The 13892-nt window shown below is 31.2% G+C and overlaps 1 protein-coding gene across 1 annotated transcript in view; it reads right to left on the bottom strand.

The window, feature by feature from the left end:
- ttn.2 (titin, tandem duplicate 2) overlaps positions 1-13892 on the bottom strand; it is a 285809-nt gene that overhangs the window by 142965 nt on the left and 128952 nt on the right. Inside the window, exons 107-114 of the mRNA XM_049484655.1 lie at positions 13371-13766; positions 11605-11874; positions 9892-10167; positions 8484-8623; positions 7400-7526; positions 5988-6254; positions 5631-5897; positions 3963-4226 (exon numbers count right to left, since the gene is read on the bottom strand). Of these exons, the coding sequence (XP_049340612.1) occupies positions 3963-4226; positions 5631-5897; positions 5988-6254; positions 7400-7526; positions 8484-8623; positions 9892-10167; positions 11605-11874; positions 13371-13766 (2007 nt within the window). The remainder of the gene's footprint in view (positions 1-3962; positions 4227-5630; positions 5898-5987; positions 6255-7399; positions 7527-8483; positions 8624-9891; positions 10168-11604; positions 11875-13370; positions 13767-13892) is intronic.

Raw genomic sequence — 13892 nt, 5'->3', positions numbered from 1 at the left:
TAAAATATATTGTATTTACCTCATAATCCTCATATAGAACATTAATAAAATATATTGTATTTACCTCATAATCCTCATATAGAACATTAATAAAATATACTGTATTTACCTCATAATCCTCATATAGATGATTAATAAAATATATTGTATTTACCTCATAATCCTCATATAGATCATTAATAAAATATACTGTATTTACCTCATAATCCTCATATAGAACATTAATAAACTGTATTTACCTCATAATCCTCATATAGAACATTAATAAAATATATTGTATCTACCTCATAATCCTCATATAGAACATTAATAAAATATATTGTATCTACCTCATAATCCTCATATAGAACATTAATAAAATATATTGTATCTACCTCATAATCCTCATATAGAACATTAATAAACTGTATTTACCTCATAATCCTCATATAAAACATTAATAAACTGTATTTACCTCATAATCCTCATATAGAACATTAATAAAATATATTGTATTTACCTCATAATCCTCATATAGAATATTAATAAACTGTATTTACCTCATAATCCTCATATAGAACATTAATAAACTGTATTTACATCATAATCCTCATATAAAACATTAATAAACTGTATTTACCTCATAATCCTCATATAGAACATTAATAAAATATATTGTATTTACCTCATAATCCTCATATAGAATATTAATAAACTGTATTTACCTCATAATCCTCATATAAAACATTAATAAAATATACTGTATTCACCTCATAATCCTCATATAGAATATTAATAAACTGTATTTACATCATAATCCTCATATAAAACATTAATAAAATATATTGTATTCACCTCATAATCCTCATATAGAACATTAATAAAATATATTGTATTTACCTCATAATCCTCATATAGAACATTAATAAACTGTATTTACCTCATAATCCTCATATAGAACATTAATAAAATATATTGTATTTACCTCATAATCCTCATATAGAACATTAATAAAATATATTGTATTTACCTCATAATCCTCATATAAAACATTAATAAAATATATTGTATTTACCTCATAATCCTCATATAGAACATTAATAAACTGTATTTACCTCATAATCCTCATATAAAACATTAATAAAATATATTGTATTCACCTCATAATCCTCATATAGAACATTAATAAAATATATTGTATTTACCTCATAATCCTCATATAGAACATTAATAAACTGTATTTACCTCATAATCCTCATATTAAACATTAATAAAATATACTGTATTTACCTCATAATCCTCATATTAAACATTAATAAAATATACTGTATTTACCTCATAATCCTCATATAGAACATTAATAAAATATATTGTATTTACCTCATAATCCTCATATAAAACATTAATAAAATATACTGTATTTACCTCATAATCCTCATATAGAACATTAATAAAATATATTGTATTTACCTCATAATCCTCATATAAAACATTAATAAAATATACTGTATTTACCTCATAATCCTCATATAGAACATTAATAAACTGCATTTACCTCATAATCCTCATATAGAACATTAATAAAATATATTGTATTTACCTCATAATCCTCATATAAAACATTAATAAAATCTATTGTATTTACCTCATAATCCTCATATAAAACATTAATAAAATATATTGTATTTACCTCATAATCCTCATATTAAAACATTAATAAAATATACTGTATTTACCTCATAATCCTCATATAGAACATTAATAAAATATATTGTATTTACCTCATAATCCTCATATAGAACATTAATAAAATATATTGTATTTACCTCATAATCCTCATATAAAACATTAATAAACTGTATTTACCTCATAATCCTCATATAGAACATTAATAAAATATATTGTATTTACCTCATAATCCTCATATAAAACATTAATAAAATATATTGTATTTACCTCATAATCCTCATATAGAACATTAATAAACTGTATTTACCTCATAATCCTCATATAAAACATTAATAAAATATATTGTATTCACCTCATAATCCTCATATAGAACATTAATAAAATATATTGTATTTACCTCATAATCCTCATATAGAACATTAATAAACTGTATTTACCTCATAATCCTCATATTAAACATTAATAAAATATACTGTATTTACCTCATAATCCTCATATTAAACATTAATAAAATATACTGTATTTACCTCATAATCCTCATATAGAACATTAATAAAATATATTGTATTTACCTCATAATCCTCATATAAAACATTAATAAAATATACTGTATTTACCTCATAATCCTCATATAGAACATTAATAAAATATATTGTATTTACCTCATAATCCTCATATAAAACATTAATAAAATATACTGTATTTACCTCATAATCCTCATATAGAACATTAATAAACTGTATTTACCTCATAATCCTCATATAGAACATTAATAAAATATACTGTATTTACCTCATAATCCTCATATTAAACATTAATAAAATATACTGTATTTACCTCATAATCCTCATATAGAACATTAATAAACTGTATTTACCTCATAATCCTCATATAGAACATTAATAAACTGTATTTACCTCATAATCCTCATATAGAACATTAATAAACTGTATTTACCTCATAATCCTCATATAGAACATTAATAAAATATACTGTATTTACCTCATAATCCTCATATTAAACATTAATAAAATATACTGTATTTACCTCATAATCCTCATATTAAACATTAATAAAATATACTGTATTTACCTCATAATCCTCATATAGAACATTAATAAAATATATTGTATTTACCTCATAATCCTCATATAAAACATTAATAAACTGTATTTACCTCATAATCCTCATATTAAACATTAATAAAATATACTGTATTTACCTCATAATCCTCATATAGAACATTAATAAAATATATTGTATTTACCTCATAATCCTCATATAGAACATTAATAAACTGTATTTACCTCATAATCCTCATATAGAACATTAATAAAATATACTGTATTTACCTCATAATCCTCATATTAAACATTAATAAAATATACTGTATTTACCTCATAATCCTCATATAGAACATTAATAAACTGTATTTACCTCATAATCCTCATATAGAACATTAATAAACTGTATTTACCTCATAATCCTCATATAGAACATTAATAAACTGTATTTACCTCATAATCCTCATATAGAACATTAATAAACTGTATTTACCTCATAATCCTCATATAGAACATTAATAAAATATACTGTATTTACCTCATAATCCTCATATAGAACATTAATAAAATATATTGTATTTACCTCATAATCCTCATATAAAACATTAATAAAATATACTGTATTTACCTCATAATCCTCATATAGAACATTAATAAAATATACTGTATTTACCTCATAATCCTCATATAGAACATTAATAAAATATACTGTATTTACCTCATAATCCTCATATAGAACATTAATAAAATATATTGTATTTACCTCATAATCCTCATATAAAACATTAATAAAATATACTGTATTCACCTCATAATCCTCATATAGAACATTAATAAAATATACTGTATTTACCTCATAATCCTCATATAGAACATTAATAAACTGTATTTACCTCATAATCCTCATATAGAACATTAATAAACTGTATTTACCTCATAATCCTCATATAGAACATTAATAAAATATACTGTATTTACCTCATAATCCTCATATAGAACATTAATAAAATATACTGTATTTACCTCATAATCCTCATATAAAACATTAATAAAATATACTGTATTTACCTCATAATCCTCATATAGAACATTAATAAAATATACTGTATTTACCTCATAATCCTCATATAAAACATTAATAAAATATACTGTATTTACCTCATAATCCTCATATAGAATATTAATATATTGTATTTTAATATTTTATACAGTAGGAAATGTGATGCAGACCTTCGATGTTGACGTTGGCGGTGGTTTTGTCGGTTCCGCAGTCGCAGACGTACTGACCCTTATCTTTATCCTCCACCTTCTTAATACTGAGGATCCTCCTCTTCCCCTCCACCTTCATCGACACCATCTTAGAGGCTTTAATCTCCGTCTCGTTGTGGAACCACTTCACCGGGACGTCCTTACTGAGCTCACAGTCCAGCGTCACCTCGTCCTTCTCCACCGCCGTGTAGTCCTGCAGCTTCACCGTGAAGTAGGCGTCGCCCTCTGAAAAATATACATTAATGTGCGTTTAATATCAGATAAAAAAGCATTCCTGCATTTATCGCATTTATTTATTTCTCATCTGCAGAAGAAAGGAGTAAAAAACATGTTCCTACTCTATAATAATAAATAACCACCTTAAAATAAGGATCCTTTATAAAGGGTTTATAAATAGCTTATAACTGTATTTATTAAAGGCTATAAATTAAATTGTAAATACTTACAAAAACACATATAATATAATAATAAGCCAAACTTACAACACATCAATAGAAAGAACCCTAAAACAGTGAAAATAGTGTTTATAACATATCTAATAAAATAATATAGAAGGTCAGTTTAGTCATATAATGTTATTATAGTAATATTAATTATAAAAGTTAAATTATTAACATAAATTAAGTTAATGATAAAATAAGCATCTAGTAGTAAGATCTGACTTCTAACAGTATAAAATAATGTAGAATTAGTATTTTTTGCCTTTTCTATTTATGCCTAATTAATAACCATTAATACACTCATTTATAACCTTTGTTATAAACGCTGTATTAAGGAGCCTCATTTTAAAGTGGTACCCAAAATAATACAATAAAACAAATGTTAAATATTTTTTTAACAGATTAAATATGAGAAAAAGCCTGTAGAAAATTTTTTAACTCACCAAAACTTTATACAAAAGGATTTTGTATAAAATAAGAACAATAATGAAAAATGTTACACAAAATGTAAACTGCACAGTAAATATAGAACAACAAATAAAACTCTCAAACAAAATCTGCTCTTTTTACTACTGATACACTACCGTTCAAAAGTATTAGAACACCCTTATTGTTTCGTTTTTCTTATTAATAACTTTATTACTGCAGTTCTTCTTCTCTTGTCAGATTAATTCTAATTCTAACTCTAATTCTAATTCTTCTCTTCTCTGCTGAAACTGAGACTCAGTTCTTAATCATGTTAATCTAAAGAGCTAAAGGCTAAAGCTGCTGTTTCCATGTGGGTCAGCCAGACGTCTTCCTGTAGCAGTTTTTTTTCTCCAGTTTCTAAGAGTCTTTATTTGAAGGTGTAGAAACAGTTCTCACCGCTCTCTGACTTCTGTATCTGTAATTTCTCTAAAGACTAAAAGAACTTCTACTTTTAATAGTTTTAACAGATTTCTCCGTGTTTTATCTGTGTCTTTTTATGTTTTTTATGTGTGTAAATGTTGGATTTTGTACGCTTTCTGGTTATTAACTGGACCTAAAGAGCTTAAATGGAAAGATAAAGAGTAAAAATTTGGTTTAGTTTTAACACTTTTGAGCGGTAGTGTAGAAATGTTTCAATGTAAACTAAACAAAACATCCATAAACATGATTCAAACTCTAGAACAGAATATATGTATATAAAACCCGATGTATAAAAGGTTACCTAGCACCGTCAGGTTGGCTGTAGTGGATATTCCTTTAGCCTCTGCCTTTATCTGGCAGGTATCATCTAGAGTCACTTCCTTAATCTCTAAAATGTGCCTTTTTCCATCGATATGGGTCAGCACGGTTCTGCTCGGGTGCAGTTTGGTCTCGTTTTTGTACCACGCCACCGGCACGTTCTCGTGCGAGAGCTCCAGCTCGAACCGAGCCGTGCTACCTTCCTTCACGGTCTGATCCGAGATGGGCGAGATAAACTTCAGCCTCATACCTTCAACACACAATCAACCGTCAGCCAAACCCAGAAAACCCGGCGTTCCCAAACCTGAGACTGAACAGAATGGACCGAACCGGGACTTACCCTCCACCGTCAGCTTAGCTGTGGACGTTTTACCCAACACCTCAATAGTGTACTCCCCCTCATCATCAAACTCACAGTGGTTTATAACCAGCATGTGTTTCTTTCCGTCGTCAATTATATCGTATTTCTGGTCTGATATCACGATATCAGATCCTCTATACCACATGACTTTAGGCACGTCTTTAGTGATGGAGCACTCAAACTTCGCCTGTTTCTTTTCGGGGACGGTGACGTCTTTTAGAGGGACTGTGAAGTCCATCTCGATTTCTAGAGGGTTTAAATGAAGGTTATCGGGAAGAAAAAATAAAAAAATATATATATATACACACACATTGACCTCAACATGTTCACAATGAAACTGAAACACCTGGTTTTAGAGCACAGTAATTGATTGTGGTGACGGACAGTTCTGGTGGAAACAGGAGAGTTGAGGTGCACATTGAATTCTGCGTGATTTGATCAGCCGTGGTTTTATGTTTTTTGGATACAATCCGGGTTAGCACCCGAACATCCCTTTCAGACAGCTTCCTCTTACAGCGTCCACAGTTAATCCTGTTGGATGTGGTTGGTCCTTCTTGGTGGTATGCTGACATTACCCTGGATACCGTGGCTCTTGATGCATCACAAAGACTTGCTGTCTTGGTCACAGATGCTCCAGCAAGACGTGCACCAACAATTTGTCCTCTTTTGAACTCTGGTATGTCTCCCACAATGTTGTGTTCATTGTAATATTTAGAGCAGAACTGTGCTCTTACCCTGCTAATTGAACCTTCACACTCTGCTCTTACTGGTGCAATGTGCAATTAATGAAGATTGAACACCAGGCTGCTCCAATTTAGCCATGAAACCTAAAATCCCACACTAAAATGATGACAGGTGTTTCAGTTTCATTCTTCAACCTCTGTAAATATATATAAATATGTTTATATGTCTACAGTACCTGTAAAAAGTTTGGACACGTGTTAAATTCAGTGTTTTTTACATTATACTATGGAAAAAAACATATGAATATATGCATATTTTCTCAGTCAGTTTTATGAGGTAGAGTCACCTGGAATTTAGGCTTTCAGTTAACAGCTGTGTTGAACTCATCAAGAGTTAATAAGATCACTTCACTATTCATTTACTATCATTTAGGAAAAATATAAAATTAGAAGGTGTGTCCAAACTTTTGACTTGTACTATATATATATATATATATATATATATATATATATATATATATATATATTTGCAGACATTCAGTGGAAAATCCTCAGCACTGCAGTGATTAGCAGTGATTAGCATGGTGGTGGTGTATGAGGTGTTAGTGTATAATATGAATATATAATATAATATATAATATAATATAATATGAGTGTAGAAAGATGAGGATGGTAATAATATAGTGATTTTACTGTATATTACTGTACCTTTCACTGTTAGCATTGCGCTGGTGAGAGCGTTCAGAGCCTGGAACGATACTTCTCCAGCCTGATCCAGCTGAACGTTTTTCAGAGTGAGGAATCGCTTCCCTCCCTCCGCCCTGATATCACATGTCTTAAGAAGAAAAACAGTAAAAAAAAAAGTGTGTTCACAGTTTCTCTGAATCAGTTTCTCTGATTCTGCTATTTATAGGTTTATGTTTGAGTAAAATGAACATTGTTGTTTTATTCTATAAACTACAGACAACATTTCTCCCAAATTACAAATAAAAATATTCTCATTTAGAGCATTTATTTACAGAAAATGAGAAATGACTGAAATAACAAAAAAGATGTAGAACTTTCAGACCTCAAATAATACAAAGAAAACAAGTTCATATTCATAAAGTTTTAAGAGTTCAGAAATAATCAATATTTGGTGGAATAACCCTGGTGCTTTTTAATCACAGTTTTTTTCATGCATCTTGGCATCATGTTCTCCTCCACCAGTCTTACACACTGCTTTTGGCTATATATTACCCAATAATTGTTTAAATAAAGGTGTAATCTAGTGGCAGATGTATAAACAGAACACTAAATGAGCCATTTCTGACACCAATCTTTAGGCTAGATCTAAAATAATAATTAAAAATCACAATACTGTGCACGTTTTAAGACTGTTTGCTGGCTCACTGCAACATTACTTTAAATAAATAAGTCATTGTTTGCTATAAACTATTAATTTTCTTTACTTAAGTTCTTTTCAACCAAAGTCTTTTTTTTAAATACTGTCTAATATAGTCTAGAGGGCGGGGTTTAAACAGAACACTAAATAAACCACTTCTGACACCAATCTTTAGCCTAGAAAATTAAAATCAATACTGCGCCTAAAAAAAATGAACTTAAACCTGCCGTCTTAAGACTGTTTGTTAGTTCACTGCAGTATAACTTAAAATGATAATTAAAAATCAATAGCACCTTTTATTGGGAATGATAGAATTGAGAAAAAATATGAGAACAAAAAATTGCAATACTTTGATATATCGATATATTTCTACACTCCTGAGGGGCAGTAATTACTCTGATTTCTTACCGGTGATCTTGTGAGAACCTGCCCTCTGAGTTTCCATTCTCCAGGTACATCATCCTCAGAGATTTCAGTCTCAAAGTTCGCCTCTCCTTTCTCCACAACCTCCACACTGGCGAGAGGCTTCAGGATCTCAGCTTCACGCTCTGATTGATCAGTGATAAATCAATAATAAATAGATCAATAACTCAAAAACACAAACAGTGAAAGTCCAGGTTAAACTAGGGATGCATTGAATTAATGGAAAATGTCAGAAACCAACAAAATGAGGGTTTGTTTTAAATAAAAAAACATCAGCTGCAAAACCACAATTTAAAAACTATTTACTAAACACTAAGCTAACATTCTGAATATGCCAGCAGACATTCCAACAAAGCAAAATATATTTTTCTCAACACTGCTACCCTAATCAAAAATGTATTGCAATAAAAGTAAAATGAAGCACATTATTGCACAATAATATATTTTATTAGAATTATTAGAATTGATCACCTATTCGCCTCATGTTAGACCTAGTGGCACCACTGAGGTAAAGCTAGTTTTAGCTAGTTTTGCTAACGTTACTATCCTAGTCCTGTACAGCTCGTATTCAGCTTTCAACTGGAGAAACAGTCAGTTGTGAAGAGTTAGAAAACTGAGTAAACTGGTTGTAAACGGGAAAAGTAAACTGTGCTAAACGCTTTATTTATTTTCATGTTTAGCACAAAAATGAACTTAAACCTGCCGTTTGATGTCTGTTTGCAGGCTCACTACATTATGACTAAAACCCTCCTGTTTTAAAGTTTGAAAAACAGTTAAAAGTATTTTTTTTTCAGTATAAAATTCTTCTGCTTGCATTAATTAGTGTAATTAATCAACATATAATATGAAAATGGTTCATCTCACATATTTGCAACCAACCAACCCCTTGCAAAAAGTAAAACTAAAACTAAAACTAAAACTAAAACTAAATTGCAATGTTATGTTTTAATGTTAATGTTATGTAAAACTACTGTGTTTTATATGTTGGTCTTTCAAAAGTAAAGCTCTACAAAGTAGTGAAACATTAAAACCATGAAAAACGAGTGAATTATCCTAATTGAAGCGTTACCTGTTAGAGGTTAGGAACAGCATTGAACTAAAAATTGATACTTTAATTAGTAATAAAGTTAGTAATGAAATATTCACACTGATTTTTAGGATTTGTAGAATTTGGTTCCTGACAAATGAACATAATAGAAGGGTTATATATATAAATAAGGCATTGTCTGGTATAAACATACGTTTTATTCTCTTTACTTTTGCTGAAACTTGCTGAAAACGCTTTTTTTGCCATTTTCAGCCACATAATTTCAGCGTATTTGGTGCCCTCCAATTATAAACTCAAAATATATTTCCAAAAATTAAACAGCACATATTTTATATCGTATTATACCTCCAAGAGTGAGTTTTGCGGTGTATCTCCGGCCCTCCACTTCCATGGCGTACTCTCCGACGTCGTTGGGTTGGGCGTTTTTAATGGTCAGAGTGAGCTCCTTCCCGTCCTTCTTCACCTCGGTTTTATCTGTGGGGTCGTTCGGAATTTCATCATTTCCTTTAAACCACTTCCAGTTGGGAGTGTCTTTATAGAGCTCACACTTGAAGGTAGCCATGGCCTTCGGTTTCACATGCTGATCCCTCAGAGGCTTCACCAACCAGTCCCTGATGATCTCTGCCAATAAAAAATGTATTAAGTTAATATTTTTAAATTTGTTTAAGGTGGTTCAAAACTCCTTAAACTCTGATTATAGTCTTACTGATGGCAAAATTCTGATATTCTCATAATTAACACAAAATAAAACCCTGTGTAAATCTTTTCCTATTTCTACAAAACCGTATACAGTACCTAAAATCAAGAAAGAAGTAATGAACGTAAAAAATCTTAAGTTTTATCCAGTAGTTCAGTAACTGTAGTGCTGTATAATCCATATTATTGTATCTTTATCTTATTGATAACTTTATTAGTGCAGTTCTTCTTCTCCTGTCAGATTAATTCTAATTCTAATTCTAATTCTTCTCTTCTCTGCTGAAACTGAGACTCAGTCCTTAATCATGTTGATCTAAAGAGCTAAAGGCTAAAGCTGCTGTTTCCATGTGGGTCAGCCAGACGTCTTCCTGTAGCAGTTTTTTTTTCTCCAGTTTCTAAGAGTCTTTATTTGAAGGTGTAGAAACAGTACTCACCGCTCTCTGACTTCATCTGTAATTTCTCTAAAGAAAAGACTTTTAACAGAGTTCTCTGTGTTTTATCTGTGTATTTTTCTAGTTATTATGATGATGAAAGTGTGAATGTGCTGTAAGTGTATAAATGCTGCAGTAGTAGAGAGTTTAAAATCCTAAATAGCAAATTCTTAAATAGTCTATCCAGAAATGATGCTGTTGTTTTTACTTCGTGTTTAGTTCATTATGACAAAACATTGGTAAGCTAACTTGTATAAATTGGATTTTTTTTTAATTGCCTAAAATCTTAATCTGATTTTAATCTGATTCACAAGATCTCAATCGATATCAATTTGTGTAGAGATTATTTTAGCTACAACAACAGTTTGGTTTTAGTATATTTTTGGTATATTCTATAATATTGATTAGTGTAGAATTCATTGAAGAAATTGTAAAAAAAAAAACACTCAACATACATTTACTTCAAATATTAGTGTTTATATTAAGTTTATATTAAGAAGTTGCAAAGTGCAAAGTTCTGTTTCAAATTTAAAGATCGATCTTTATCAATTTGTATGATTAATTTTGGATCATTCAAATGGAGAATCTTAATTTGAATCTAAAATAAATTTGTTAAGATAGATAGATAGATAGATAGATAGATAGATAGATAGATAGATAGATAGATAGATAGATAGATAGATAGATTTTTAGCATCCAGTATATACACAATACACAGATGTTACAAAAAAGAAGAAGGATAAGATAATGATAATAATCATATATATAAAAATACAATTAAATATAAAGTATAAAAATACAGTTTTAGAGTCTCTAGTATTTATCTATGATGTGCAACAGAATAATAAATTCATGTTTTAAAATGTAGTTAAGTAAATGGAAATAGTATGAAATGTAATTATAATGTAATTAAATGCTCTGGAGAGCGTACCGATGATTTTGACGGTGGTCTGGGTCTGCAGGTTCTCACACTCGCAGGTGTACACCGCAGCGTCGGCGTCGCTGGAGTCCTGGATGGTGACGGCGTGCTGCATGCCGATCACGTTGATGGCGACTTTTCCGGGAATGGGTGAGAGAATCTTTCCATCCTTCTTCCAAACAACATCCCTCTCTTTACTCAACTCACAGGTCAGATACAGCGGCTGACCCTTAATCACCGACATCTCCTCATCCAGGTTCTTAGTGAATCTCACAGGTAACTCTACACAATCCAGAAACACAACATTAAATACAATCATCGGAATATACACACTCTTCACAAAATACAGTATCAGACACAACTTCTAATTTTAATATTTTATTTTTATTTATTTCCTACATAGTAAATGAATAGTAAAGTGATCTATAAGATTATGAAGAAACAAATTAGGAATCATGTAGTAACTTAAAAACAGTGTTAAACAAACCAAAATACTCTAAAATAATCTTATCTGTTTAAACTGTTATCTTGTGGATTCTGAGGCTGGTAACTCTGATAAACTTATCCTGTACAACAGAGGAAACTCTCGCTCTTCCTTTCCTGGGGCGGTCCTGATGAGTGCCAGTTTCATCATAATGTTTTTGTGACAGCACTAGAAGTTTCTTTTTTTTTTCATTATTTATTTACTTTTTCTTATAATCTGGATTAGAACATTACTCATATAGAGCTATTCACTGTATACTGTATCTTTACACCTGATGCTCTCAAACTAACATTATAGCCCTATCCAGACGGGATTATTTTTCTCAGGGGTTCGTCTGTGTAAAATATTTCACACTTCTACTCTTTAGAGATAAAACTCCTGCATCCGGATTGCAATAGTAAAAACAGGAGGATCAGTGAGTTTTTAGGCTTTTTTCTCGGTCACATGACATCTTGGAGTTCAGTAGCTCCTCCATTTCCACTCGCTGTTGTGTTTTTAATGTGGATCTCCATGGAAACTGTGGCGCGCCCAAAGTGTAATTACGGTGTGCGGCAGTGGACAAATATCTATTTTATTAAAGGCGAGGAGACGAAACTCAGAGATGTGCGTCCGGACGGGACTAAAATTACCGGAGGAGCACGGAGTTCAGAGAAAAACAGTAGATAATTCAGCCTGTAATTTTCTCAGAGGACGTCTGAGAAACACACGAACATGATCGTTCTGGACGGGAATAAAATCACAGAGGATAAAAAAAAACACCATAAAAGAGAGAAAATTAGAAACGAATCATTAATCACTAATCCTTTCCAGATAGGGTTTAAGAGGAGGCAAGAAATTTAAGTAAACTCTTGATGAGTTCAGCACAGCTGTTAACTGAAAGCCTGAAATCCAGCAGAGATGTTCAAAACTGTTTTTCTTTATAGTTTAGTAGAGTTTAGTGTTATTAGAAAATCGGAGCTTAAATAGTAAATTCTAAAATAGTGTGTTCATGGATGATGCTGTTATTTTTACTTCGTGTTTAGTTTATTTTGCCAATAAATCAGTACAAGCTATAAACTGGATTTTTTGGAATTTATAAATGGCCTAGATTCAAAGAACAATTTGAGGTCTCAACTCAACTCAATATCTGATTCTATTCGATTAACAATTTATTTTAGCTACAATAACTAACTAACTTTTATAGCTTGTTTTGCTATAAAAGTGTTTATTATAGCAAATAATTAATTCATGAAGTTGTACAAAAAAACAAAGCACACTGAATTTAAGGTGTTACAGATCTAAGTGCTGTGCTCACCTTCTACAATGAGTTTGGCGGTGGAGGTCTTCTCCTTATTTCCCAGCTTGGCTACACAGGTGTACTCTCCTCTGTCGGACAGCTGGACGTCGATGATGGCCAGTTTACGGTCTTTGCCGTCGGAGGTGAACTTGTGTTTTGGACTCTCCCTCAGGTTGCTTCCGTCCTTCATCCAGGTGGTGATGGCAGTAGAAGGAGAAATCTGGCACTCGAACACGGCTGAGGAACCGATGGACTCGGCTTCCTGCAGGACGATGTTCTCCAGCTCCTTCACGAACTTCAGAGGAACCGCCTTCAGCTGGAAACCGAACGGAGCCTCGCCGGGGGGCTTATCTCCTCCGGCTCCGGGTCTTCCTCTTCCTCGCCCGGCTTCACCGGGAGACGGGGTTTTCTTCGCTGTAATGGAGATAATTTACAGTAAAATTTAGCTAATGTTCTTTTTTTAATATCAGGATTTAAAAGCTATCGATGAAGGCACACAGAAACATTAGGGTTACAGTGGAGCACCCTCTAGTGGAAGCT

Source organism: Astyanax mexicanus, chromosome 11 (assembly GCF_023375975.1).
Source record: "Astyanax mexicanus isolate ESR-SI-001 chromosome 11, AstMex3_surface, whole genome shotgun sequence".
Lineage (NCBI taxonomy): Eukaryota > Metazoa > Chordata > Actinopteri > Characiformes > Acestrorhamphidae > Astyanax > Astyanax mexicanus.
The sequence above is the reverse complement of the archived record's forward strand: the minus strand, read 5'-3'. Positions and strand labels throughout refer to the sequence as shown.